Source organism: Salmo trutta, chromosome 21 (genome assembly GCF_901001165.1).
Source record: "Salmo trutta chromosome 21, fSalTru1.1, whole genome shotgun sequence".
In the NCBI taxonomy this organism is placed as follows: domain Eukaryota; kingdom Metazoa; phylum Chordata; class Actinopteri; order Salmoniformes; family Salmonidae; genus Salmo; species Salmo trutta.
This window is the reverse complement of record NC_042977.1, coordinates 34,121,590-34,147,905: the sequence shown is the minus strand read 5'-3', so window position 1 is coordinate 34,147,905 and position 26,316 is coordinate 34,121,590. Positions and strand designations below refer to the sequence as shown.

General features: G+C 44.3%; 2 protein-coding genes across 5 annotated transcripts; both read left to right on the top strand.

Annotated features, from left to right (window-relative positions):
• The first annotated feature begins 27 nt into the window (after positions 1–27).
• fuz (fuzzy planar cell polarity protein) lies at positions 28–2,257 on the top strand. The gene is made up of 2 exons (XM_029705306.1): positions 28–231; positions 601–2,257. The coding sequence occupies exon 2, from the start codon at positions 707–709 to the stop codon at positions 2,039–2,041; it is 1,335 nt and encodes a 444-aa protein (XP_029561166.1). The 5' UTR covers positions 28–231; positions 601–706; the 3' UTR covers positions 2,042–2,257.
• A 2,364-nt stretch (positions 2,258–4,621) lies between these two features.
• LOC115157226 (alanine aminotransferase 2-like) lies at positions 4,622–26,278 on the top strand. 4 transcript variants are annotated; one of them, XM_029705303.1, is made up of 12 exons: positions 4,622–4,678; positions 7,966–8,157; positions 18,324–18,413; positions 18,649–18,757; positions 19,015–19,148; positions 19,378–19,621; positions 20,400–20,479; positions 20,585–20,721; positions 20,887–21,061; positions 21,405–21,560; positions 25,064–25,176; positions 25,374–26,278. In XM_029705303.1, exons 1-12 carry the CDS (start codon positions 4,637–4,639, stop codon positions 25,462–25,464), a joined length of 1,563 nt encoding a protein of 520 aa, XP_029561163.1. In that variant the 5' UTR covers positions 4,622–4,636; the 3' UTR covers positions 25,465–26,278. The 4 variants fall into 4 exon arrangements, with proteins under 4 accessions (XP_029561163.1, XP_029561162.1, XP_029561164.1 ...); XM_029705304.1 differs by lacking the exon at positions 4,622–4,678 and adding an exon at positions 7,355–7,508; XM_029705305.1 differs by lacking the exon at positions 4,622–4,678 and adding an exon at positions 7,356–7,484.
• Positions 26,279–26,316: the final 38 nt, after the last annotated feature.

Genomic DNA, 26,316 nt, shown 5'->3' with positions numbered 1-26,316 from the left:
AAATAGGAAGAGGGATTATGCAGCCGTAAACACTGATCTAAAGTCAGTTTATTTTATTTATTCTCCAAGTGGTAAATTAGGATTCTGGTATGATAAACTGATGTAAGATCTGCTTTAGAGACATCATCTGATTGATTGAATGGATCATGTGAGAACGGCCAGGGCCAGTTGCTGTGGAAACATGAATGGAGTCAACTCGTTTCGTGATGGAAGAAATTCATCAAAGAAAAAGTAAGAGGGGAAAAAAACATTAGATAGTGAGCTAGCTATTTGCCGGCAACACGTATTTTGGTAAAATAGCTAGCTACCAAGAGTTTATTTCGATCATTTTGTCCTGTTTACAGTGAAAAAGTTATCGCTACGTTAGCTAGCTAGCTAGCTTGCTGTCTAGCGTTAGTTGACTTGAAAACAATGAAAAAGAGAGGTAGTATTTTGCGTGTATGCTTAGTTATAGTAACTAGCTAAATGCTTAAAAGTTGTCTGCAAATACACATCTGCGACATGTTTGCATGACAAGTGATATCTGCTTGTATGCATTATGTAATCACGATCTATTATATAACTTCTTGTTGCATGCATCTGCTCCTGTTTTCTTGCAAGTGTCCCATAACCATGGACTAGAGCTGAATCTTCGCCATCATTAAACCAGAGGGCCAGTCAGTGGATGGTTCAGGAGGACAGCGCCTAGCCTGGCCACCCCAGCCACATGATGCTCCAACAGGCAGGCTCTGTGCAGCTTCTCTGCCTCACTGCCAACAGTGGGGTTCCTCTCTTCACCCGGGGGGCCTCTAAGCAACTCCCCTTCTCCATCATCGGCTCCCTGAACGGTGTGCACATGTTCGGAGCGGGCCAGGGGGTGGTGCTGGCTGGCTGTGAGACTGATCGCGGAGGCCGGATGGTGTGGAGGGTATTTCAGGACAGCGTGATGCTCATAGCGGTGAGCAGCGGTGGGCAGGCCCAGCAGGAAGGTGGTGGTGCAGGAGAAGAAGACCTCCACCTGCGGCGCCTGCTAGAGAACGTGTGGAACTGCATGGTGCTGGTGCTGGGGCAGGATGAGCTGGCCAGCTTGAGGAACGTGGAGCGGCTGAAGAGGGACCTGCGCTCCTGCTACCGCCTCATCGACCAGCTCCTGGAGGGGGTACAAGGACAGGAGGGCATTATGGGGGACCTGACGCATTGCGCAGACTGCCTGCTGCCCCCCAACGCCACCCTGCTTCAGGAGGGCCTAGACGGCTTTACCCAGGCTGCAGATAGCGAGTTTGGCTGCCTGATGGTCCACGGACGGATAGCCACCGCCACGGAAAAATGGTGGCGTCTGGCGCCGCAGGAAGTGGTTCTCCTATCCGTTCTGGCCCGCTCTCTCTCTCTCTCAGGCTCTGCGTCCTGTGACACCCCTGTCTTCCTGCCCCAGGGCAGCCCCACGGTGGCACATCGCCTGCTCCGCTTCCAGCTGCTTCCGGGGGCGGATGTGTGCGTGCTGTGCGGCCCCAGTCCCACCCTGCACAGGTCTGAGAGCGAGCTAGTGGGTTGTTTCTGGTCTCCTCTACTGGAGGCCCTGAGAGGCAGCCTGGCCGTGGGGGAGCGCTGCCTGCCAGGCTCTGTGACCCTCCGCCCTGATGTCCTGGCTCTGCTGCTCATCAACAGAGAGTCCCGTCGCTCTGTCTCCTGTGTGAAAGCCATCATTACTAACCCCAACCATCCTCCCAGTGACCATCCTTTGCCCTCCAAGGCACGCTGCTGGGAGCTGCTCAGGCTCTTCTACACTTTTACCACCACTCGCTACTTTCCTCTGGAGGAGTCCCCGGCCCTGACCCCAGGGGAGAAGGCCCAACGTGGGGACTCCCTCCGGGAGGACTTTGCCCTGGGCTTCTCCCACCAGCCGCTGCAGTGCTACCTGGTGACTGAGGAGTGTAAGTGTTTTGGCCTGCAGACTGCCCAACATCAGCTCTACCTGCTTACCCCTCTCTCAGTGCCTACCTTCGCCCTACGCTCTGTGGCTACACAGACCCTCTCCGCCATCACTTTAGCCACAGGATTTTAGGCCAGCTTTTATAATGGACATGGGCACATTGCTGTGAAACCTATGGATAGCGTTACACTGTTCACTATATCTACCACTTTCATCATAGACAACCATTATGGAGCAAGGAATGCTCCTTTTACCTCAATTTGATACTCCAGAATATTCGTGTGTGTGTGTATATATATATATATATATATATATAATCACACTTGATGGTTTTTGCGACTGCACTTGAAGAAACTTTGAAAGTTCTTAAAATTTTCCGGATTGACTGACCTTCATGTCTTAAAGTAATGATGGACAGTCGTTTCTCTTTGCTTATTTGAGCTGTTATTGCCATAATATGGACTTGATCTTTTACCAAACAGGGTTATCTTCTGTATACCACCCCTGTTTAACACTTTTTTTGGTTACTACATGAGTCTGTGTTATGTCATAGTTTTGATGTCTTCACTATTATTCTACAATGTAGAAAATAGTAAAATAAAGAAAAATCCTTGAATGAGTAGTCGTGTCCAAACTTTGTGTCTATATATATATATATATATATATATAAATAAATAAATTGTTGCATTTTTATTTATATTCAGTATAAATGCAGAACCCCTGCAGTACCTCCGCGGACCCCTAGCAGACTGCGAACCCCTGGTTGAATACCCAGGTTCTAGAAAAAAAAAGAGTGTATTTTTTTATATATATATTAAAGATTTTAATATATGTAATATGGGTAAGTAGGGGTAAAGAGTTGCAGCTGCATCACTGCCCAGTCATGTGAAATCCATAAATTCGAGCCTAATGAATTTATTGCAATTGACTAATTTCCTTATGTGAACTGTAACTCAGAAAAATCTTTGAAATTGTTGGATGTTGCGTTTTATATTTTTGTTCAGTGTATATATATATATATATATATATATATATATATATATGTGTGTGTGTGTAAAAAATGAAAAAGTACCCGCGAATAGGATACCAGTGCGGCAAGTACCTCTGCCTGCTGGTAAGCTTTCTTGACTCAGACATACATTTTTGCCAATACATGGCCAATCTTTGTTTAACCAGCTAAACAGCTCTTCATAGCGCAAATGTGTTTCAAGTTACCCTTTTAGAGCATTTTAGAGCATTGGGCCAGTAACCGAACGGTCGCTGGTATGAATACCTGAGCCGAAAAGCTGAAAAGCTGTCCGTGTGCCCTTGAGCAAGGTACTTAATCCCAAATTTGCTCCAGGGGCTCCGTACTACCATGGCTGACCCTGTAAAACAACACTTCACTGCACGTATCTGGTCTATGTGACAATAAAAAATATATTGTTTTATAGGCTATGTTAGAGTTTATAATTCCTCTTCCAATTATGACTTGTGGAGGTCAAAATAATGAAACACTATCTACAAAATCAATTAATTTTTAAAACATTGATTACTTCTTTCCATTAACATATTTTATTTTGTTAGAGTATGATGGGGGTCCCTGGGTCGCCGGTTTGCCTGGGAGGGTGTCCTTGGGAAAGAAAAGGTTGTTTCCTCTCACCGGATCCTATACTTGACTTACAGAAGTGCTGTTGGAGGACCGACCGAGGAAAAGTGTTCAGCTGACCAAACATACCAGCAATGCGGGTTACGCAGGAAAATGTCCACATAGTTTTTGGAGTATAGGTTGTTTATCAACATGTCAAGTGCTTGAAACTTCAGTGCTGTTACTGTGTCTATTTTCTTATGATCATAAATAGTTTTGACATAAACAATGTTTGTTTGAAATATTGTGTTTCAAAAACTCCTGTTTCTATTGAGTTACTGCTGATCGAGATAATTGGTATTTTTCACTGTTTTTATACATCTATGTGGATGAATGTCATCTACTTTTGAGTTGTCTGTTGTGTTATTTCTTTGTGTGCAATAGTGATAAATACTTATAACATGGCTAAGGTTGCCCCTTACCAGTAAAAGAAAACAACTTGTTGTTGACCATGGTGAGAAACCAGGACCAGGATTTGTGTGGACATTTTTAAAGGAACTGAAATATTGACTAAACTGTGGTGTCACCAGATGGCTGACCACAGAGAAAATATTGCTGAATGTTGGAAGTAAAGAAAAACTGAATAGCTTTTATATGCTGTAGTGTCCTGAATTGCAACAACATCTAAAAAGCACAGCACAAGAAACATCTTTTCCATGGGTATGTGTTTTTGCATGGAAAACCTTAGCCATTTTGGGTTATTGACTATTTTTCGACTTCCTATTGAGGATGTTGAAAGTATCAATAGGAGTCTCTGAGACAATGTGGAAGAGGTTTTAGATCACGTAAATGATCTGGTGTAGGAATCTAAATTGAATGTGCAGCTAAATCTTAATCAAACTGGATCTGTTCCTCAGGACTGACAAAATCAAGTCAGGGTCAAATAGTTGGAACATCTGGCCCTACTTTCACACAATAGTTGATGGTATGTCATAACTGTTTACTTTGGCAACACTTTCAAGCATCGCTGATACAATGATGACTGCATAGTTCAGTAGATTAACCATGAGGAAGATGGTTTCCCCCTGCTCTACCTGATTCCACTTTCTGTTCACTTCAGGCATGGATGAATGGGAGGATGACTGAACCTCTGGTTCTTGATGGCCCAATCTCATCATGTTGCAAGAAGGAAACAAATCAAAGTAAGCACTTGAGCCACACTGCTTTTACGTTTCAGTAGCTGGTAATAAATAGATGATGCCATATGAGTACATTGATTATACTGAAACCGTTCCATTTATTTCTGAAGCTTCAATGGCGTGAACTTTTGAATCTGTCTTGCTGTGTACTGCTCTCAACCCGTATCTTGTTTCCACTCAATGTACCTAGTGTCAAAGACCCAGATGAGTTTGTAATAAATTCTCATGAACTGAGAAGGTATGTTATTTGTTTTGTATGTTGAACTGAGGAAGTGGTTTGCTCAGTATCTGCCATCAGCATATTGAGTCATATCTGAAGCTTTACTTGGTTCATATGACCCATGGTTACATTTGTTAGAGAAACCCTATAGTTGTGGTCACACACATACACACACTCTAAATATTTACGTTTTAGTCATTTAGCAGATGCTCTTATCCAGAGCGACTTACAGTTAGTTAGTGCATTCATCTTAAGATAGCTAGGTGAGACAACTTAATCTCTGTTATTTTTCCTCAAAAATGTAGCTATCAGCAAAGCCAGTGCTAGTAGGAAAAAGTTAATGAATGAGACTTGTGTGCAGACACTTGAACTGGAGTATGTAAAGGACCTAGTGGAAATGCGGGAAAAAATGATGTAAGTGATTTTATTGACCTGATCAAAGTTATGTAGAGGTGAAAATATATTATTGAGAGGACTTTGATTGGGAGGAATATAACTCCTTTTTCCCAAGATGGTAGGCCTACGTAGATAAAAATTATGTTTTGGTGGAGTAATTTGGACTTTATCACTATAGTGGGCAGGGTGCTGAGCAATACTTGTTAGGACAAAAGAAACCATTAACAGATTGTATGCAGACGCTAGCAGGTATTAACAACTCTACCATAACATTAGTTAATTAATGATCACATGTTACATCCACTGGGGACAGAGATCAAGCCATTGAGGGAAAGACCAACTGCAAAGCAGCAAAATTGTCTTTAAATAAATCCCCCTGTCTAAAACAATTTGGATCCATCTCATACTGTCCTTGGACCTAATTTAGAAGCATGCAAATCAACAGTGCAATGATTTAGTTACGATAGGGACTGCTGCATATTGGAAGATACATGTATTGATTGTGAGCATAGCCCTTGGTAACTAAATTGTATGGTTGTGTCTGAAACTGAGTGACTGATAGATTTCCAGGGCGGGAAGGGGGGTGATATTGAAAGGCATTGTATGGAAAAAATGATGTTGACACACTCAAGAGCCCACGCAAAGCAACTTATCTAATCTCACTTCTTTTTCAATTGCTACTTGGCTCTCTGCTTTGTTTTTACAACCATTGTGCTCAGTGTACTTTTGTACTAAGTTGATTTCTGTTTCATGGATGATTGTTTGGCCATGGAAGAAATGATCAATGGAGTTTTCTCCAGGAAACACTGAAGATATGAAAGGTTGAATGGCTGGACTCTCCATTGGTGTCATGGTAATGCTGTAGTACAATGAGATGCTTACTTGCGGGTGCACCCCTCAACTATGTGACAAAAATTAAAATAGAAGTTCAATAAAATCAAATTTGGCAGAGATATAAATCGCCTACATGGAAGGCACTCGAAACAAATGTATAGTAAAATATTGACTTACAGTATGTATGGAGAGCAAAGTGTTTGAATTGTGCAATATGTTGTGCAATAATAAAGGTGTATGGGTGTATGTGTGAATGGGTGTATGTGTGTATGGGTGCGTGTTGCAGAAGGACAGATGCTGTGTTTCTTCAGCAAATTGACAGGTTTGTTTGACAGCTGATATGTGACCCTATTCCTCTGTCAGGTCTGACCTTGTTCCTACACATTCCCAGAATACCACTGGCCTGAAATAACTGGACTCTGGGAGCTCAGAAAGGAAGCCCATCTTTTTTTAATTTTTTTTATTTAACTAGGCAAGTCAGTTAAAAACAAATTATTATTTACAATGACCGCCTAGCCCAGCCAAATCCTAACCCGGATGACGCTGGGCCAATTGTGCGCCGCCCTGTGGGACTCCCAATCACGGCCAGTTGTGATACAGCCTGGAAACGAACCAGGGTCTGTAGTGACGTCTCTAGCACTGAGATGCAGTGCCTTAGGGCTCCCGAGTGGCACAGTGGTCTATCTTAATACAGAACTAAATCACTTTGACTAAATGATGTCCCTTATCAGTCCAATAAGACCACTTTGTTACTTGAAACTTTGTAAGTCAACGGTTGATCCGGTTCTTTGAGTCAAATCTGTCCACACTGTTGCAATGGAAATCTCCTATCCACTGTCACCATGCTCATCAACCCAATGATGTAATTAGGACAATTGCACTGGGGGTAAGGCCTACTGAAAGTAGTCTATATGAAAGGTTATTTAGGAATGCTGTATCGTTTGAATGTAGCATTTATGTTAAAGAACTATCAGCTATAAATAAAGCAACATCTACCTCAGTCATTCACACTAAAACTTAACTAGCCTAGTGTGGAGGGCCCTTAAAACTTCACCAGTTGAGCAAACCAGTTGAGCACAGTGCACATTCCGTGTAAATATGCTGCTGCTACAAGCAGTGGGAGAACGGCTTGAGTCCAATTAGAAGGAGTTGCACAAAATGCTTGCAGAATGGCCTGGTCCGCAGTCTCCTCCCAGTAGTCTAGAGCGCACTGCCGGGTGTGTGTTAACAAACGAAAGAGAGGGAGTTCCATGGAAGGGGGAGCAAGTTTGAAGCTGCGCGCGGTCTCCTCGCATTGGCTTATCGCTTGTGTCTGTCGTCTCGGTAACCGGAGATCCGACCCTGACTGACAACTTATCCGTGCGTAGGCAAATGGGGATGCAGGTTGGATTCAACTCACAAAACGGGTGTATGGGGGAGTAATGTTACAATGTGTGTGGTGTGCAGAAGAGTGCACCACTCTGTGAATAACGGGCTGGGGAAACAGATCTACTATCACTTCCCCTGAACATTTTTTAAAACTCACCTCATTCTATCGTCATTTTAAGGTTCAAAGCCCTGGTTGACTTTTTTTTGTTGCCAACTGCACAAAAAACAGTTGTCTGTGTGTGTGCATTCATTGAGCGTAGAGGGGTCGCAGCACTTCACAGCTAAAGAGATAGATTATTGTAACATGTCTGCTTCGCGCATAGGACAAATGTTACCATCCAGAAGCGTGAGCGTTTTGAACGGAGGAAATGTATGGTTTTTCGGCGGCGGGGCGCAACACCCCGCGGGGTACCTCGTCTCTGGGGTCCGCTCAATGCTGATTCCCTCTCAGCTGTCACCTTTTTTTCCCCAGAGTATAGCACTTTCAGGAGTCAGTGAACGGCGGCGTGGACTTGCCCAAGAGAAAATGACCGAGAATGGAGTGTTCTCCCGGGACAAGGTGTTGACCATCGACACCATGAACCCCACGGTGAAGAACGTCGAGTATGCGGTGCGCGGACCCATTGTACAGCGCGCCATTCAGATCGAGAAAGAGCTGAGAGAGGTATGCTTAAAATAAACGTTATTAATTCAATCATATTGTGATTTAGACTACCCTATAGGCTATCCTCAGTCATCATTTTCATTTTTCCATTTCTTTTTCAAATGTGCAAATCATTTGTTTCTCTGTTTGAAATATTTTGTAGTTTTCAAAGTGGGAAAGCAATCTCTGACACTGTCCCATGCACTGTCAGTCTTTCACCTAGACTCACTGCACCAGTCTGACTTTTAACCTAACTGGACACTACTCTCCTGTGGCCTCACTGGCTCGGCTTTTCTGAAATTGCAACTGTAGCAGAGTGACACGCAGCAGCTTGCGTAATATAGGGTGACGAGACGATTTTGGTGGCCTGTCCCTGGCTAAAGATGTCCCCGAAAATGCCATAAGAAAGAAAAAAGCAACTCTGAAGTTAAATTGAGGCTGATTATTTAAATAATCAAACGCTGATTCCAATCAGATTTTCATGTACAAATTATGTGCAGTACCTGTCAAATGTTTGGACACACCTACTCATTCCATGGTTTTTCTTTATTTTTACTATTGTCTACATAGTAGAATAATATTGAAGACATCAAAACTATGAAATAACACATATGGAATCATGTAGTAACCAAAACAGTGTTAATTTGTGGAATTTCTTTCCTTCTTAATGCATTTGAGCCAATCAGTTGTGTTGTGACAAGGTAGGGGTGGTATACAGAAGATAGCCCTATTTGGTAAAAGACCAAGTCCATATTATGGCAAGAACAGCTCAAATAAGCAATAGAAACAACAGTCCATCCTTACTTTAAGACATGAAGGTCAGTCAATTTGGAAAATTTCAATAACTTTGAAAGTTTCTTCAAGTGCAGTCAGACAACCATCAAGTGCTATGATGAAACTGGCTCTCATGAGGACCGCCACAGGAAAGGAAGACCCAGAGTTACCTTTGCTGCAGAGGATAAAGTCATTAGTTACCAGCCTCAGAAATTGCAGCCCAAATAAATCCTTCACAGAGTTCAAGTAACAGACATCTCAACATGAATTGTTCAGAGGAGAGTGAGTGAATCAGGCCTTCATGGTCGAATTGCTGCAAAGAAACCACTACTAAAGGACACCAATAAGAAGAAGAGACTTGCTTGGGCCACAAAACACAAGCAATGAACATTAGACTGGTGGAAATCTGTCCTTTGGTCTGATGAGTCCAAATTAGAGATTTTTGGTTCCAACCACCGTGTCTTTGTGAGACGCAGAGTAAGTAAACGGATGATTCCCACCGTGAAGCATGGAGTAGGAGGTATGATGATGTGGGGGTGCTTTGCTGGTGACACTGTCAGTGATTTATTTAGAATTCAAGGCACACTTAACATGGCTACCACAGCATTCTGCAGCGATACGCCATCCCATCTGGTTTGCGCTTAGAGGGACTATGATTTATTTTTCAACAATGACCCAAAACACCTCCAGGCTGTGTAAGGGCTATTTGACCAATAAGGAGAGTGATGGTGCTGCATCAGATGACCTGGCCTCCACAATCACCTGACCTCAACCCAATTGAGATGGTTGGGATGATTTGGACCGCAGAGTGAAGGAAAAGCAGCCAACAAGTGCTCAGCATATGTGGGAACTCCTTCAAGACTGTTGGAAAAGCATTCCTCATATACCTGGTTGAGAGAATGCCAAGAGTGTGCAAAGCTGTCATCAAGGCAAAGGGTGGCTACTTTGAAGAATCTCAAATATAAAATATATTTTGATTTGTTTTACACTTTTTTTGGTTACTTCATGATTCCATATGTGTTATTTCATAGTTTTGATGTCTTCACTCACTATTATTCTACAATGTAAAAAATAGTACAAATAAAGTAAACCCCTTGAATGAGGAGGTGTGTCCAAACTTTGGCTGATACTGTATATCCCTGTACCAAGCTTGTTTGCCATCACTGCTTTGCAACAGACCTGTTATGACAACATTTGTTCCATAGGTGAAATTTCCACAATATATACAGTTCTTCAGAAAGTATTCACACCCCTAGAGTTTTCCATATTTTGTTGTGTTAAAATGTGAGATTAAAATGGATTTAATTGTAATTTTTTTGTCAATGCTCTACACAAAATACACTGTAATTTGAAAGTGGAAGAACAATTGTAACATTTGTAAAGAAATTATGAAAAATAAAACACAAATATATCTTCATTACATAAGTATTAACCCCCCTGAGTCCATACATGTTAGAATCACCTTTGGCAGCAATTACAGCTGTGAGTCTTTCTGGGTAAGTCTCTAAGAGCTTTGCACACCTGGATTGTACAATATTTGCACAGTTATTTTGAAAATTCTTCAAGCTCTGTCAAGTTGGTTATTGATCATTGCTAGACAGCCATTTTCAAGTCTTGCCATAGATTTTCAAGCCGATTTAAGTCAAAATTGTAACTTGGTCACTTAGGAACATTCAATGTCATCTTGGTTAGTAACGCCAGTGTATATTTGGCCTTGTGTTTTAGGTTACGCTTTGTATTCAGGACATAAAGTTAATTACTATATATATATTGGTTGGGGGCCCACTGGAGGTCAGGGGGCCCCCAGATAGCATATGAACACGTTATAAGCAATGTCAAAATTTACAGAATTGCAGGACATTTTATTTAACTGTTGACTTGGCACTCCGGTACCACTTGCCGTGCGGTAGCAGAGAGAACAGTCTATGACTTGGGTGGCTGGATTCACACACACTCACACATACTGTGGACACACTTTCACACTCTTCACATATGCTGCTGCTACTCTGTTTATTATCTATCCTGATTGCCTAGTCACTTTTACCCCTACCTACATGTACATGTTACCTCAATTACCTCGACTAACCTGTACCCCCGCACATTGACACGGTGCCGGTACCCCCTGTATTTAGCCTTGTTATTGTCATTTTATTGTGTTACTTTTTTTACTTTAGTTTATTTAGTAAATGTTTTCTTAACCAACAATGTAGTTTTAAGAAAATAAGAGTTTGTAAGTACACATTTCACGCTAAGGTTTACACCGGTTGTATTCGGCACAATTTGATTTGATTTGAATTTCTGTTGAGTACCTTTTCTTTCACTGAGACCGGAATCTCAATAATTACGCACAGGTAAAAATCTGTCATTCTGCCCTGAGCAAGGTAGTTAACCTACTGTTCCCTGGGTGCCGAAGAGGTGGACGTCGATTATGGCAGCCCCCCGCACCTCTCTGATTCAGAGGGGTTGGGTTAAGTGCAGTAGACACATTTCAGTTGAAAGCATTCACTTGTACAACTGACTAGGTTTCCCCCTTTCCTTTCTCTTTCCATTTTACTTGGATGAATCACATTTTTGATCTTGTGAATCCCATTTGTGTGTAGCATTGTACTAGTTGTGCAATAACTGGTTTACAGTGACTTGAGCAACTCTTGTCATGTGCTTGCACTTCCCTTTGCCCTCCAGCCTAACTGTTCACCAAAATATAGACTTTTTGTGTGCATTTGCTCACACACCCAGTGTGTCACCCTCCTGCCAAAGTCTACTACCTTGAAGGTTAGTTGACATTTTTGCAGGTTTGTTGCACCTTCTGTTGGTCATCTGTTGATTTTGAAGCCAAGCAGATTGACCCTCACCTCTGTCTCTGTGTCTCTATCTCCCTCACCCTCTGACTCTGTGTCTCTCTCTCCCTCACCCTCTGTCTCTATCTCCCTCACCCTCTGTCTCTGTGTCTCTCTCTCCCTCACCCTCTGTCTCTGTGTCTCTCTCCCTCACCCTCTGTCTCTGTGTCTCTCTCCCTCACCCTCTGTCTCTGTGTCTCTCTCTCCCTCACCCTCTGTCTCAGTGTCTCTCTCTCCCTCACCCTCTGTCTCTGTGTCTCTCTCTCCCTCACCCTCTGTCTCTGTGTCTCTCTCCCTCACCCTCTGTCTCTGTGTCTCTCTCTCCCTCACCCTCTGTCTCTGTGTCTCTCTCTCCCTCACCCTCTGTCTCTTCTCCCTCACCCTCTGTCTCTGTGTCTCTCTCTCCCTCACCCTCTGTCTCTGTGTCTCTATCTCCCTCACCCTCTGTCTCTGTGTCTCTCTCTCCCTCACCCTCTGTCTCTGTGTCTCTCTCTCCCTCACCCTCTGTCTCTGTGTCTCTCTCTCCCTCACCCTCTGTCTCTGTGTCTCTCTCTCCCTCACCCTCTGTCTCTGTGTCTCTCTCTCCCTCACCCTCTGTCCCTGTGTCTCGCTCTCCCTCACCCTCTGTCTCTATCTCCCTCACCCTCTGTCTCTGTGTCTCTCCCTCACCCTCTACCTCTGTGTCTCTCTCTCCCTCGCCCTCTGTCTCTATCTCCCTCACCCTCTGTCTCTGTGTCTCGCTCTCCCTCACCCTCTGTCTCTGTGTCTCTCTCTCCCTCACCCTCTGTCTCTATCTCCCTCACCCTCTGTCTCTGTGTCTCTCTCTCCCTCACCCTCTGTCTCTGTGTCTCTATCTCCCTCACCCTCTGTCTCTGTGTCTCTCTCTCCCTCACCCTCTGTCTCTGTGTCTCTCTCTCCCTCACCCTCTGTCCCTGTGTCTCGCTCTCCCTCACCCTCTGTCTCTCTCTCCCTCACCCTCTGTCTCTGTGTCTCTATCTCCCTCACCCTCTGTCTCTGTGTCTCGCTCTCCCTCACCCTCTGTCTCTGTGTCTCTCTCTCCCTCACCCTCTGTCTCTATCTCCCTCACCCTCTGTCTCTGTGTCTCTCTCTCCCTCACCCTCTGTCTCTGTGTCTCTATCTCCCTCACCCTCTGTCTCTGTGTCTCTCTCTCCCTCACCCTCTGTCTCTGTGTCTCTCTCTCCCTCACCCTCTGTCCCTGTGTCTCGCTCTCCCTCACCCTCTGTCTCTCTCTCCCTCACCCTCTGTCTCTGTGTCTCTATCTCCCTCACCCTCTGTCTCTGTGTCTCTCTCTCCCTCACCCTCTGTCTCTGTGTCTCTCTCTCCCTCACCCTCTGTCTCTGTGTCTCTCTCTCCCTCACCCTCTGTCTCTGTGTCTCTCTCTCCCTCACCCTCTGTCTCTGTGTCTCTCTCTCCCTCACCCTCTGTCTCTGTGTCTCTCTCTCCCTCACCCTCTGTCTCTGTGTCTCTCTCTCCCTCACCCTCTGTCTCTGTGTCTCTCTCTCCCTCACCCTCTGTCTCTGTGTCTCTCTCTCCCTCACCCTCTGTCTCTGTGTCTCTCTCTCCCTCACCCTCTGTCCCTGTGTCTCGTTCTCCCTCACCCTCTGTCTCTCTCTCCCTCACCCTCTGTCTCTGTGTCTCTATCTCCCTCACCCTCTGTCTCTGTGTCTCTCTCTCCCTCACCCTCTGTCTCTGTGTCTCTCTCTCCCTCACCCTCTGTCCCTGTGTCTCGCTCTCCCTCACCCTCTGTCTCTCTCTCCCTCACCCTCTGTCTCTGTGTCTCTCTCTCCCTCACCCTCTGTCCCTGTGTCTCTCTCTCCCTCGCCCTCTGTCTCTATCTCCCTCACCCTCTGTCTCTGTGTCTCTCCCTCACCCTCTACCTCTGTCTTTCTCGCCCTTGTCACTGTTTGTTCTCTGTTATACAGTATCAGAGTTGTTCTCTGAGCTGAGAAAGATTCAGGTGAAAGTCCACAGGTCAAACAGAAAACTGAGAGATTCAGTTCAGTCTGTGGTCTGTTTTTACATCAGCTCTATTTAAACGTCTGACCTCACAATGTCATACAGTATGTCATCTATCATCAGAGGTCAGAGGTCAAATCCTCACTTTACCCCAGACCAATACCACTGTCTCCTTTAAGTCTCTTAAAAGAAATAACTCATCACTCCTATAGCCCCCCTGCAGTCCCGTGACATTTGTTATGTGAAATGGGTGAATGATCTAGACCAGAGATGGGAAACACTGATGGGGGTGGTGGCCACAAAAAATCTGAACTCATCATGAGGGACTTTAGTTGCTCGTGGGTCTGTGTACCCACATCCATACCCACACATGCAGTCCGAGCCGGCCTTAGCCTTTTGGGGGTGTCACGCCCTGACCTGAGAGAGCCGTTTTTCTTTGTTTGGTTAGGTCAGGGTGTGACATGGGGTGGGCATTCTATGTGTTGTATGTCTATGTTGTTTTTTCTTTGATTGGCCGAGTATGGTTTCCAATCAGAGGCAGCTGTCATTCGTTGGGAATCATACTTAGGCAGCCCTTTTTCCCACAGTCATTTGTGGGATCTTGTCTTGGTGTTGCATGTGTTTGCACGCCTAGCTTTTCGTTCGTTGTATTGTTTATTGTTTTTGCTGGTTCACATTGAAAATAAATATGATGAACCCAACTCACGCTGCGTCTTGGTCTCCTCCTAACGACGAACGTCACAGGGGGGGCCCTTGGTAAATTGTCATTCTCTCCCCACCATCGGGTGAAGAGAATCATTAGCAGTTTTACAGAAATGTTGATGCAATTCTACAACATCTGCCATAGGGTGGAGAGAAATATTAGCATTTTTAATATGATAAATGATTTTAATATGATATCTGATTGAGAGTGACACACAAAATTAATGGGGGCCCACCGGTCAGTAATCTACTTCTGTAACCGATATGAAATGGCTAGCTAGTTAGCGGGGTGCGCGCTAATAGCGTTTCAATTGGTGACATCACTCGCTCAGAGATCTTGAAGTAGTTGTTCCCCTTGCTCTGCAAGGGCCGCGGCTTTTGTGGAGCGATGGGTAACGATGCTTCGGAGGGTGGCTGTTGTCGATGTGTGCAGAGGGTCCCTGGTTCGAGCCCAGGTAGGGGCGAGGAGAGGGACGGAAGCTATACTGTTTCACTTGCTCCGTAAAGATCCCATAATACCCCATAAGTGTAACCCTTACCTGCCCCATCACCTTTTGCTTCATTTCAGGGGTTGACATGGAAACCCAGAGATAGTTTATTGATTCCAGTGTAGTGTGCAAAGTGGACCAATCTGAGTGCTATTTCCAGGAAAAAGATTGAAGTGTCTCTGTGTTTGAGAAAGAGAGAGGTGCACTTTCTAGCTGGGTAGGGTGGTGGAGGGACTGCCATATGGTCTATGGTGACCTTTACCAGACAGCCCTATGGCTTTACCAAAATGCAAAACGTCATCTTCATGGATTTTCTCTCTTTTATTTGTTCTGACTCATCCTCAAACACCCTAGCCAACCAGGAGCCTACCTGGCTTAGGGCAGGTTGGTCATTCAGGAGTCTACCTCAGGGGTTTCCCAATCAAATCAAATCAAATGTATTTATATAGCCCTTCTTACATCAGCTGATATCTCAAAGTGCTGTACAGAAACCCAGCCTAAAACCCCAAACAGCAAGCAATGCAGGTGTAGAAGTCTTCCCTGTAGCTCAGTTGGTAGAGCATGGTGTTTGCAATGCCAGGGTTGTGGGTTCGATTCCCATGGGGGACCAACACAGAAAAACCATTTATGAAATGTATGCATTCACTACTGTAAGTTGCTCTGGATAAGAGTGTCTGCTAAATGACAAAAATGTAAATGTAGAAGCACAGTGGCTAGGAAAAACTCCCTAGAAAGGCCAGAACCTAGGAAGAAACCTAGAGAGGAACCAGGCTATGAGGGGTGGCCAGTCCTCTTCTGGCTGTGCCGGGTGGAGATTATAACAGAACATGGCCAAGATGTTCAAATGTTCATAAATGACCAGCATGGTCAAATAATAATAATCACAGTAGTAGTTGTCGAGGGTGCAACAAGTCAGCACCTCAAGAGTCAATGTCAGGTGGCTTTTCATAGCCGATCATTCAGAGTATCTCTACCGCTCCTGCTGTCTCTAGAGAGCTGAAAACAGCAGGCCTGGGACAGGTAGCACGTCTGGTGAACAGGTCAGGGTTCCATAGCCGCAGGCAGAACAGTTGAAACTGGAGCAGCAGCATGGCCAGGTGGACTGGGGACAGCAAGGAGTCATCATGCCAGGTAGTCCTGAGGCATGGTCCTAGGGCTCAGGTCCTCCGAAAGAAAGAAAGAGAGAATTAGAGAGAGCATACTTAAATTCACACAGGACACCGGATAAGACAGGAGAAATACTCCAGATATAAGAGACTGACCCTAGCCCCCCGACACATAAACTACTGCAGCATAAATACTGGAGGCTGAGACAGGAGGGGTCAGTTATTACATCGTTATGTCATACTGAACACCTAGAAATAGAAACAATGTGTGTTTTGTTATCTATGGGAACATCCAAATATCCAACTAACACACAAACCATGTGCTGTATCAGGTGTAGTCTATCTGTAGACTCTTCCAAGTATAGCTGGGCCAAACCCATCTTGTCTTTTGTAACTAAGAATAGCTGTCACGAATCCCACCGAAGGTGGCTCCCCTGCCTGCTCGGGCGGCGCTCGGCGGTCGTCGTCGCCGGCCTACTAGCCGCCGCTGATCCCTTTTTCCTTTTCGGTTGGTATGTCTTATTGTTTGCACCTGTTCCTTATTTGTGTCTCTTGATTTATGGTTATTTAAGCCTGTTTAGCCCGCCCAGGTTTGTGCGGGATTATTTTCGTCAGAGTGTTTTTTTTGTTGGATGTGCTGGCGATCTGCATGTGTTATTTTCTGTGCGAACTGTGGACCCGTTGTATTGGGCACTTCGTTATTCACGCCGGTTGTGTTGGCGTCGACCGTTATCGTACTTAACGTCTGTTTGTTTCTACAGCTGGAGTCTAGCTGATTTAACACTTGACAAGCCTTTCAGGCAGCCTGGGAATGTGTATGTCTCCTTTTGTTTTCCAGATAGCATTTTCTCTGCTTTAATATACACTGAGTGTACAAAACATGTTCTTTCCATGTTATAGACTGAACCGGAGAATCCAGGTGAAAGCTATGAACCCTTATTGATGTCACTAATTAAATTCGCTTAAATCAGTGTAGATGAAGGGGAGGAGACAGGTTAAAGAAGGATGTTTAAGCCTTTTGACAACGGAGACATGGATTGTGAATGTGTGCCATTCAGAGGGTGAATGGCCAAGACAAAGATTTAAGTGTCTATAAACAGGGTATGGTAGTAGGTGCCAGGTGCTCCGGATTGAGTGTTTAAAAAAAATGCAACACTGCTGGGTTTTTCACACTCAACAGTCCCGTGTGCATCATGAATGGTCCACCACCCAAAGGACATCCAGCCAACTTGACACAACTGTGGGAAGCATTGGAGTCAATATGGGCCAGCATCCCTGTGGAAAGCTTTCGACACCTTGTAGAGTCCATGCCCCGACAAATTGAGGCTGTTCCGAGGACAAAAGGGGGTGCAACTCAATTTTAGGACGGTGTTCCTAATGTTTTGTACATTAGGCTAAAATGTCCCATCTTGTTTTGACTCCCTCCACTCTGCTTCCAAACACACTTAGACGCACATTATGTGTATGTATTTGTAAGTAGGTGTGTCTTATCTTATCAGTTGCAAACCCTGCCCCCATTTACACATCACACCTTCACAGAGACCGCTAACATTGGATTGTATTACTCCTGTGTTTTATGTTTTTTTAACAGCGCTAATGTCCTACATTTTAGGACCAAAGGCAAGGGGAGTGGAGAGCACGTAATAAACCAATGCATGTTTGCATTCTGCCAAGTCATTTCTCCTGGAAAAGACTATACCCGATTTTGTGTTTGTGTTTGAGAGTTGAATAAGTAAAAACACTTGGTAAAGAAAATTATAAAGAGTTGTTTGGCTGTTACTAAGGGTTGTCTATTTTAGTGCATTTGCTATCGACAAACATTGTTTGAGAGAGAGAGAGGTTGGGAGAGGAGGGAGGGAGAGAAAGAAAGAACGAGACAGAGAGTGTGAGAGGGAGGGAGAAAGAGAGAGGGAGAAAGAGAGTGAGACAGAAAGAGAAATATAGCTGACGCCAATGCCAAGCCTTTTCCAGAGCTCTTGTTTGTTCTCCTGATAGCATGACTACAGTAGATGGGCACCTTTAGCTTTACCTGAGGTAGTGGAGACATCTGAGATTAGAGAGTACAGCCATGGCTGGAGTCTAGGAGTACGTGACCTCATACTCATGTCTTAGTTATAGAGGGACACACTCAGATGAAGTAGTTATAAATGGTTAAGTGTGAGTTTATAAGTTTATAAAGAATAAGGCAATGTATTGGTCTGCATTTCTGCACTGCACACCCCTGGGATCCAGCAAATCATCCATCTCTTTCTTCCTTGCCCTAGTCTTTTCATCGTTTTGTGTCTTGTTTCTGTGTCCTGAAGGGAGTGAAGAAGCCTTTCACTGAGGTCATCAAGGCCAACATCGGTGACGCCCATGCCATGGGCCAGCAGCCAATCACCTTCTTCCGACAGGTCTGCTTTTATTCCCTAAGTTCCAAACCCCTAATTTAAAACCTCAGTTCTCTTTTTGATTACAGGATGTCTTTCATTCTCCTTTATCATTTGAAATCGTTCTGTCTAAGGCAAAAACACATTGTGACCTTTTCATGCAGATTCATGTGGTGTTTCATGCAGATTTGTGTACATTATTCTGCATCAACTGCTGTCTGTTCCTCACCTTACTCTCTGTCCTCTCTTCCTCCTCAAGGTCTTGGCACTCTGCTCCTACCCGGAACTATTGAATGAAAACATGTTTCCAGAGGATGCCAAAAACAGAGCACGACGCATTCTGCAGGCTTGTGGAGGCGGTAGTGTGGGTATGTTGTTCATGCACTGGATGGAATGTGTATTGTAAGGATGTAAGTTCAAATATAATTATGTTTTGGCCAATAGGCCCGTGTTAGCCTTTTGGTGACCGCATAACCAATGAAATGACCTCCAACTCCAGTCCTGGAGCACTGTAGTGTTTTGAGTTCTCTATCTCTCGCTCTCTCTCTCTCTCTCTCTCTCTCTCTCTCTTTATATCGCTCTCTCTCTCTTTATCTCGCTCTCTCTCGCTCTCTCTCTCTCTCAGGTGCATACAGTGCCAGCCAGGGAATAGACTGCGTGCGGCAGGACGTGGCTCGCTACATTGAGCGTCGGGACGGGGGTGTACCCTGTGACCCAGACAACGTCTACCTCACCACCGGCGCCAGCGATGGCATCGTAGTAAGAACTCAATACAAAATCAAAAGTTGTGTTTTAAAGTAACATTCTCACTGCAGATAAAAAGGAAGGTGGAAGGAGAGCGTTGAGGACTATAGGCTTGAGGTGCACCTATCAGTCGGTCTATCTCCCAGCAACTTTATCACCTATTATTCTTGATTGATTGATTGAATGAATTACCTATCATTTGCTTACCAACTCACTCCCTTCTCCTCTCCCCTGTCTTTCCTAGACCATGCTGAAACTATTGGTGTGTGGTGAGGGTGCATCGAGGACAGGGGTGATGATCTCCATCCCTCAGTACCCTCTGTACTCGGCTGCCCTGGCTGAGCTGGGCGCTGTGCAGGTCAACTACTACCTGAACGAGGAGAAGTGCTGGAGCATGGACCTTAGTGAGCTAGAGCGCTCCCTAGCGGAGGCCAGGAAGCACTGCAACCCTAAAGCCCTCTGCATCATCAACCCTGGTAACCCCACTGGTAAGTAGCCAAGCTTAACGGGGGCTAAACTTCCTGATTTAGCCTTGGTTTCAATTCTCCTCATTAAGAAATGTGACTGAGAATGTGCTTTGAGTCTTGAAGGTGTGCTTTGATGTGGGTGTCTTTCTTGTGTGTTCGAACATTAGAAGTGTATGTATTTTTGCTCTGCCAAAACAGTACACAGTTACACTCACTCACCCTTCTAGATAACTTGCAACTTTCTAACCAGTTCATGTGTCTGGAGGTAGCCTAGACTAGCTAGCAAACTTATTTTGCCAATTAGCTTCAGCCAGTGGTGTGTGACCTTGGGAAAATTGGTTTGACTTTGGATAGCCTATCTCTGGGGCTAGTTAGTGACCGTCAATAAATTACACAATGTAAATGGGACAATATTTCCATGTTGCACATCTTTTAGTTGTCTCATTAAATTAATTCAGTATTTGTTTATGCATTTCTACATTTGATTGAATGTCAAACCAATAACCATGGGCATTATTATTGGGTCTTGTGCAACTGCGCTCCGAATTTATGATTACTTGGGTGCTGCCAGCTGTGGGAATGTGAGCAGGATTTCAATAACCCAACCCAAGGAAAACTGTTACATACCCTTCATTCTGTGACATCACATTTATTCCTAATTATCTCGCAAAATATCTGTTTTCCTCCCAGTCATGACACTAGATGGCGCCAGAGGACATAGATCCCACTTGGACAGAAACCAAAATGTCCAGTTCTACTAATATGATTCTGAACCTTTCCCTCTCCAACTCTGTGATAGGTCAGGTCCAGAGCAGACAGTGTATTGAGGACGTGATCCGATTCGCTGCTAAAGAGCGACTCTTCCTGATGGCTGATGAGGTAAACCAATCAGACCTTTTTGTCATCCTCCTCATCAACATAATTTCACCTCTACATTCATCTCTTACCCCCTGACATCCCTCTCTCTCTGTCCCTCTCCTCTAGGTGTACCAGGATAATGTGTATGCAGAGGGTTGCCAGTTCCATTCCTTTAAGAAGGTGCTTTTTGAGTTGGGACCAGAGTACTCTGACAATGTAGAACTGGCGTCCTTCCACTCCACCTCCAAGTGCTACATGGGAGAGTAAGATCATTCTCATTAATTTAACATGACCTGAAATATCAACCATTATATGACCTTACTACTTCAACCAATATAGAAATAGCTAGACCTGTAGATATGGTGCAGTTGTGTCTTGCCTTCTGAATCTCTGTAACTGGTTTCTCTCTCTCTTCTCCTGCCTGCTAGGTGTGGTTTCCGTGGGGGTTACATGGAGGTGATTAATATGGACCCGGAGGTGCAGGCCCAGCTCTCTAAGCTGGTGTCGGTCAGACTATGTCCCCCCGTCCCTGGTCAGGCTCTGATGGACCTGGTGGTCAACTCTCCCCAGCCTGGAGAACCTTCCCACACCACCTTCATGAAGGTAATTATATATGGTCATTAAGCAGACATTGACTTAAATGACATACCAGACTGTCAACATTGACAGGGACACACATTCAATATACAGTGAGTGTACAAAACATTAAGAACACCTGCTCTTTCCATGACATAGACTGACCAGGTGAAGCTAGGATCCCTTATTGATGTCACTTGTTAAATCCACTTCAATCAGTGTAGATGAAGGGGAGGAGACAGGTTAAAGAAGGATGTTTAAGCCTTGAGACAATTGACACATGGATTGTGTATGTGTGCCACACGCACGCACGCACGCACGCACGCACGCATGCACGCTCACACACTCACACCCTCTTCTCCATGTCCAGGAGCGCACAGCCACCCTCAGTCTCCTGGCAGAGAAGGCTAAACTGACAGAGCAGATTCTGAACACAGTACCTGGGATCACCTGTAACCCTGTTCAGGGAGCCATGTACTCATTCCCTAACATCAGCCTGCCAGAGAAATCCATCAAGGAAGCTAAGGTCAGTCAATGTCACTATAATTTAACATGGCCCATTTTGTGGGGTTAGCCCTGTATACACATCAATAAACAACAATTACACTATATACACTGCTCAAAAAAATAAAGGGAACACTTAAACAACACAATGTAACTCCAAGTCAATCACACTTCTGTGAAATCAAACTGTCCACTTAGGAAGCAACACTGATTGAAAATAAATTTCACATGCTGTTGTGCAAATGGAATAGACAACAGGTGGAAATTATAGGCAATTAGCAAGACACCCTCAATAAAGGAGTGGTTCTGCAGGTGGTGACCACAGACCACTTCTCAGTTCCTATGCTTCCTGGCTTATGTTTTGGTCACTTTTGAATGCTGGCGGTGCTTTCACTCTAGTGGTAGCATGAGACGGAGTCTACAACCCACACAAGTGGCTCAGGTAGTGCAGCTCATCCAGGATGGCACATCAATGCGAGCTGTGGCAAGAAGGTTTGCTGTGTCTGTCAGCGTAGTGTCCAGAGCATGGAGGCGCTACCAGGAGACAGGCCAGTACATCAGGAGACGTGGAGGAGGCCGTAGGAGGGCAACAACCCAGCAGCAGGACCGCTACCTCCGCCTTTGTGCAAGGAGGAGCAGGAGGAGCACTGCCAGAGCCCTGCAAAATGACCTCCAGCAGGCCACAAATGTGCATGTGTCTGCTCAAACGGTCAGAAACAGACTCCATGAGGGTGGTATGAGGGCCCGCCGTCCACAGGTGGGGGTTGTGCTTACAGTCCAACACCATACAGGACGTTTGGCATTTGCCAGAGAACACCAAGATTGGCAAATTCGCCACTGGCGCCCTGTGCTCTTCACAGATGAAAGCAGGTTCACACTGAGCACATGTGACAGACGTGACAGAGTCTGGAGACGCCGTGGAGAACGTTCTTCTGCCTGCAACATCCTCCAGCATGACCGGTTTGGCGGTGGATCAGTCATGGTGTGGGGTGGCATTTCTTTGGGGGGCCGCACAGCCCTCCATGTGCTCGCCAGAGGTAGCCTGACTGCCATTAGGTACCGAGATGAGATCCTCAGACCCCTTGTGAGACCATATGCTGGTGCGGTTGGCCCTGGGTTCCTCCTAATGCAAGACAATGCTAGACCTCATGTGGCTGGAGTGTGTCAGCAGTTCCTGCAAGAGGAAGGCATTGATGCTATGGACTGGCCCGCCCGTTCCCCAGACCTGAATCCAATTGAGCACATCTGGGGCATCATGTCTCGCTCCATCCACCAACGCCACGTTGCACCACAGACTGTCCAGGAGTTGGCGGATGCTTTAGTCCAGGTCTGGGAGGAGATCCCTCAGGAGACCATCCGCCACCTCATCAGGAGCATGCCCAGGCGTTGTAGGGAGGTCATACAGGCACGTGGAGGCCACACACACTACTGAGCCTCATTTTGACTTGTTTTAAGGACATTACATCAAAGTTGGATCAGCCTGTAGTGTGGTTTTCCACTTTAATTTTGAGTGACTCCAAATCCAGACCACCATGGGTTGATAAATTGGATTTCCATTGATTATTTTTGTGTGATTTTGTTGTCAGCACATTCAACTATGTAAAGAAAAAAATATTTAATAAGATTATTTCTTTCATTCAGATCTAGGATGTGTTATTTTAGTGTTCCCTTTATTTTTTTGAGCAGTGTATATTATATACGCATCAATTACCCAATTATTCATAAGATTGCAAACACAATCATATGAAACAAACACAATACAACACAGACGCTCTGGTGTTGAGGACTGAAATACTAATCTAGGAAATTAGAAAATTATAATTTGGCAATTTCTGAATTATGGAGTTTATGGTCCCATCACCTGTTGATATATATACACCAATTAAGTTGATATATTTGATTGTGAGATGTGTTTCCTGTGTACAGAATGTACAATACCAGTCAAAAGTTTGGACACCCCTACCTACTCATTCAAGGGTTTTTCTTTATTTTTACTCTTTTCTACATTGTAGAATAATAGTGAATACATCAAAACTATGAAATAACACATATGGAATCATGTAGTAACCAAACAAGTGTTAAACAAATCAACATATATGTAATATTTTAGATTCTTTCAAGTAGTCATCCTTTGCCTTGATGACAGCTTTGCACACTCTTGGCATTCTCTCAACCAGCTACACCTGGAATGCTTTTCCAACAGACTTGAAGGAGTTCCCACATATGCTGAGCACTTGTTGGCTGCTTTTCCTTCACTCTGCGGTCCAACTCATCCCAAACCATCTTAATTGGGTTGAGGTCAGGCGATTGTGGAGGCCAGGTCATCTGATAAAGCACTCCATCACTCTCCTTCTTGGTCAAATAGCCCTTACACAGCCTGTAGGTGTGTTGGGTCATTGTCCTGTTGAAAAACAAATGATAGTCCCACTAAGCGCGAACCAGATGGGATGGTGTATCACTGCAGAATGCTGTGGTAGCCATGCTGGTTAAGTGTGCCCTGAATTCTAAATAAATCACTGACAGTGTCACCAGCAAAGCAACCCCACACCATCACTACTCCATATTTCACGGTGGGAACCACACATGCGGAAATCATCCATTCACCTACTTTGCGTCTCACAAAGAGACGACGATTGGAACCAAAAATCTCAAATTTGGACTCGTCAGACCAAAGGACAAATTTCCACTGGTCTAATGTTCATTGCTCGTGTTTCTTGGCTCAAGCAAGTCTCTTCTTCTTATTGGTGTCCTTTAGTAGAGGTTTCTTTGCAGCAATTCGACTATGAAGTCTTGACTCTTACAGTCTCCTCTGAACAGTTGATGTTGAGATGTGTCTGTTACTTTCTGGGGCTGGTAACTCTAATGAACTTATCCTCTGCAGCAGAGGTAACTCTGGGTCTTCCTTTCCTTTGGTGGTCCTCATAAGAGCCAGTTTTTGCAATTGAGATGGTTTTTGCAATTGCATTTGAGGAAACTTTAAAAGTTCTTGAAATGTTTCGGATTGACTGACCTTCATGTCTTAAAGTAATGATGGACTGTTGTTTCTCTTTGCTTATTTGAGCTGTTCTTGCCATAATATGGACTTGGTCTTTTACCAAATAGGGCTATCTTCTGTATACCACCCCTACCTTGTCACAACACAACTGATGGGCTCAAACGCATTAAGAAGGAAAGAAATTCCACAAATTAACTTTTAACAAGGGACACCTGTTAATTTAAATGCATTCCAGGTGACTACTTCATGAATCTGGTTGAGAAAATGCCAAGAGTGTGCAAAGCTGTCTTCAAGGCAAAGGGTGACTACTTATAAAATATATTTTGAGTTATCACTTTTTTGTTTACTACATATGTGCTTTTTTTTATAGTTTTGATGTCTTCACTATTATTATACAATGTAGAAAATTGTAAAAATAAAGAAAAACCCTTGAATGAGTAGGTGTGTCCAAACTTTTGACCGGTACTGTATGTGTCATCCCACTGTAATACCTCTTTCCCTCTGTCTCTCTATCTCTCTCTCCCCCCTAGGCGCTTGGCCAGGCTCCAGATATGTTCTACTGTATGAAGCTATTGGAGGAGACTGGCATCTGTCTGGTCCCAGGAAGTGGCTTCGGACAGAAGGACGGCACCTACCACTTCAGGTCTGGACATCCCAGTTTACTCAAACATTTTATCACAGCCTTTCACATCCTTAGATGGGTATAATTTCACTTTTTGATATACCTAATAAGGTAGAAATGTATGCAACAGAAAAATAGTATATATGGCTTTTAGTTTCCAATGCCCTGCATTTCGTTCAAAGTTCTTTCTCTCTCCCTTCCTCCTCCCCTCGTTCCAGGATGACCATTCTGCCGCCCACGGACAAGCTGAAGATCTTACTGGCTAAAGTAAAGGAGTTCCACCAGAAATTCACTCAGCAGTACTCTTAACTATCCTCCTTAACTTCCTAACTTTCACCCAATCAGAAGAGAATAGCACACTGAACACTATGAGCACAGTCTACCAGCCAACCTACCAGAATTTATCTGTCACTAAGTGCCTACTTGTTAGTGGCTCTGTCGCCAGTCGCCTTGATCATGCACTTTAGCCCCTTAGCCTTAAAGATTCCAAGAAATGGTGGACTCTGACTGTACATGTAAAACTGTAGTGATTATGAACACCCAGGATATTGGGAGATGTAGTTTTTAGAAATCAGGATAAGAGCTGTAGTTTTTTATGTTGGGACATATCAAATTCAGTTAAATCTGGCATACTTGATAGAATTGATATTAATTGTCATCTCAGTTGTGTGTTTGTGTGTGTGCGTGCGTGTGTGTGGGAAAGAGGGTATGTGTCTTTGTGTATGTGTCATGATCACAAGTCAAGGCCAGTATGATGGTACAGTAATGTAGTGCTCTATGAAATGAAGAATCTGAAAGCACTAGTACATTATTTCCAAACTCTGTAGAAATGATTTTGTCAGTATTGTAGACAAAGGCACAGGGAAGTATTGTATATTAGAGAAACTTTCACAATGATTTTAAATTGAAAGATGATTTTATTGTATTGAAAATCTCTATCATATAGTCTTTTATATTCAGAGTTTCAGTTTGGCCCTTTTTTGCGTGTACATTTTCACCATCGTACATTCTATATAGCAAACTAATGGACAAATCTGGACAAAGAAAAGACAACAGGGAGAAGAATTTTGAATAGCAGGAGGATGAAAATCAAGGTTATTAAAGTGAGAGAATTTTTTTTAAACGCTGTCAGGGATTTTCTGAATTATGAAGACAACAGCC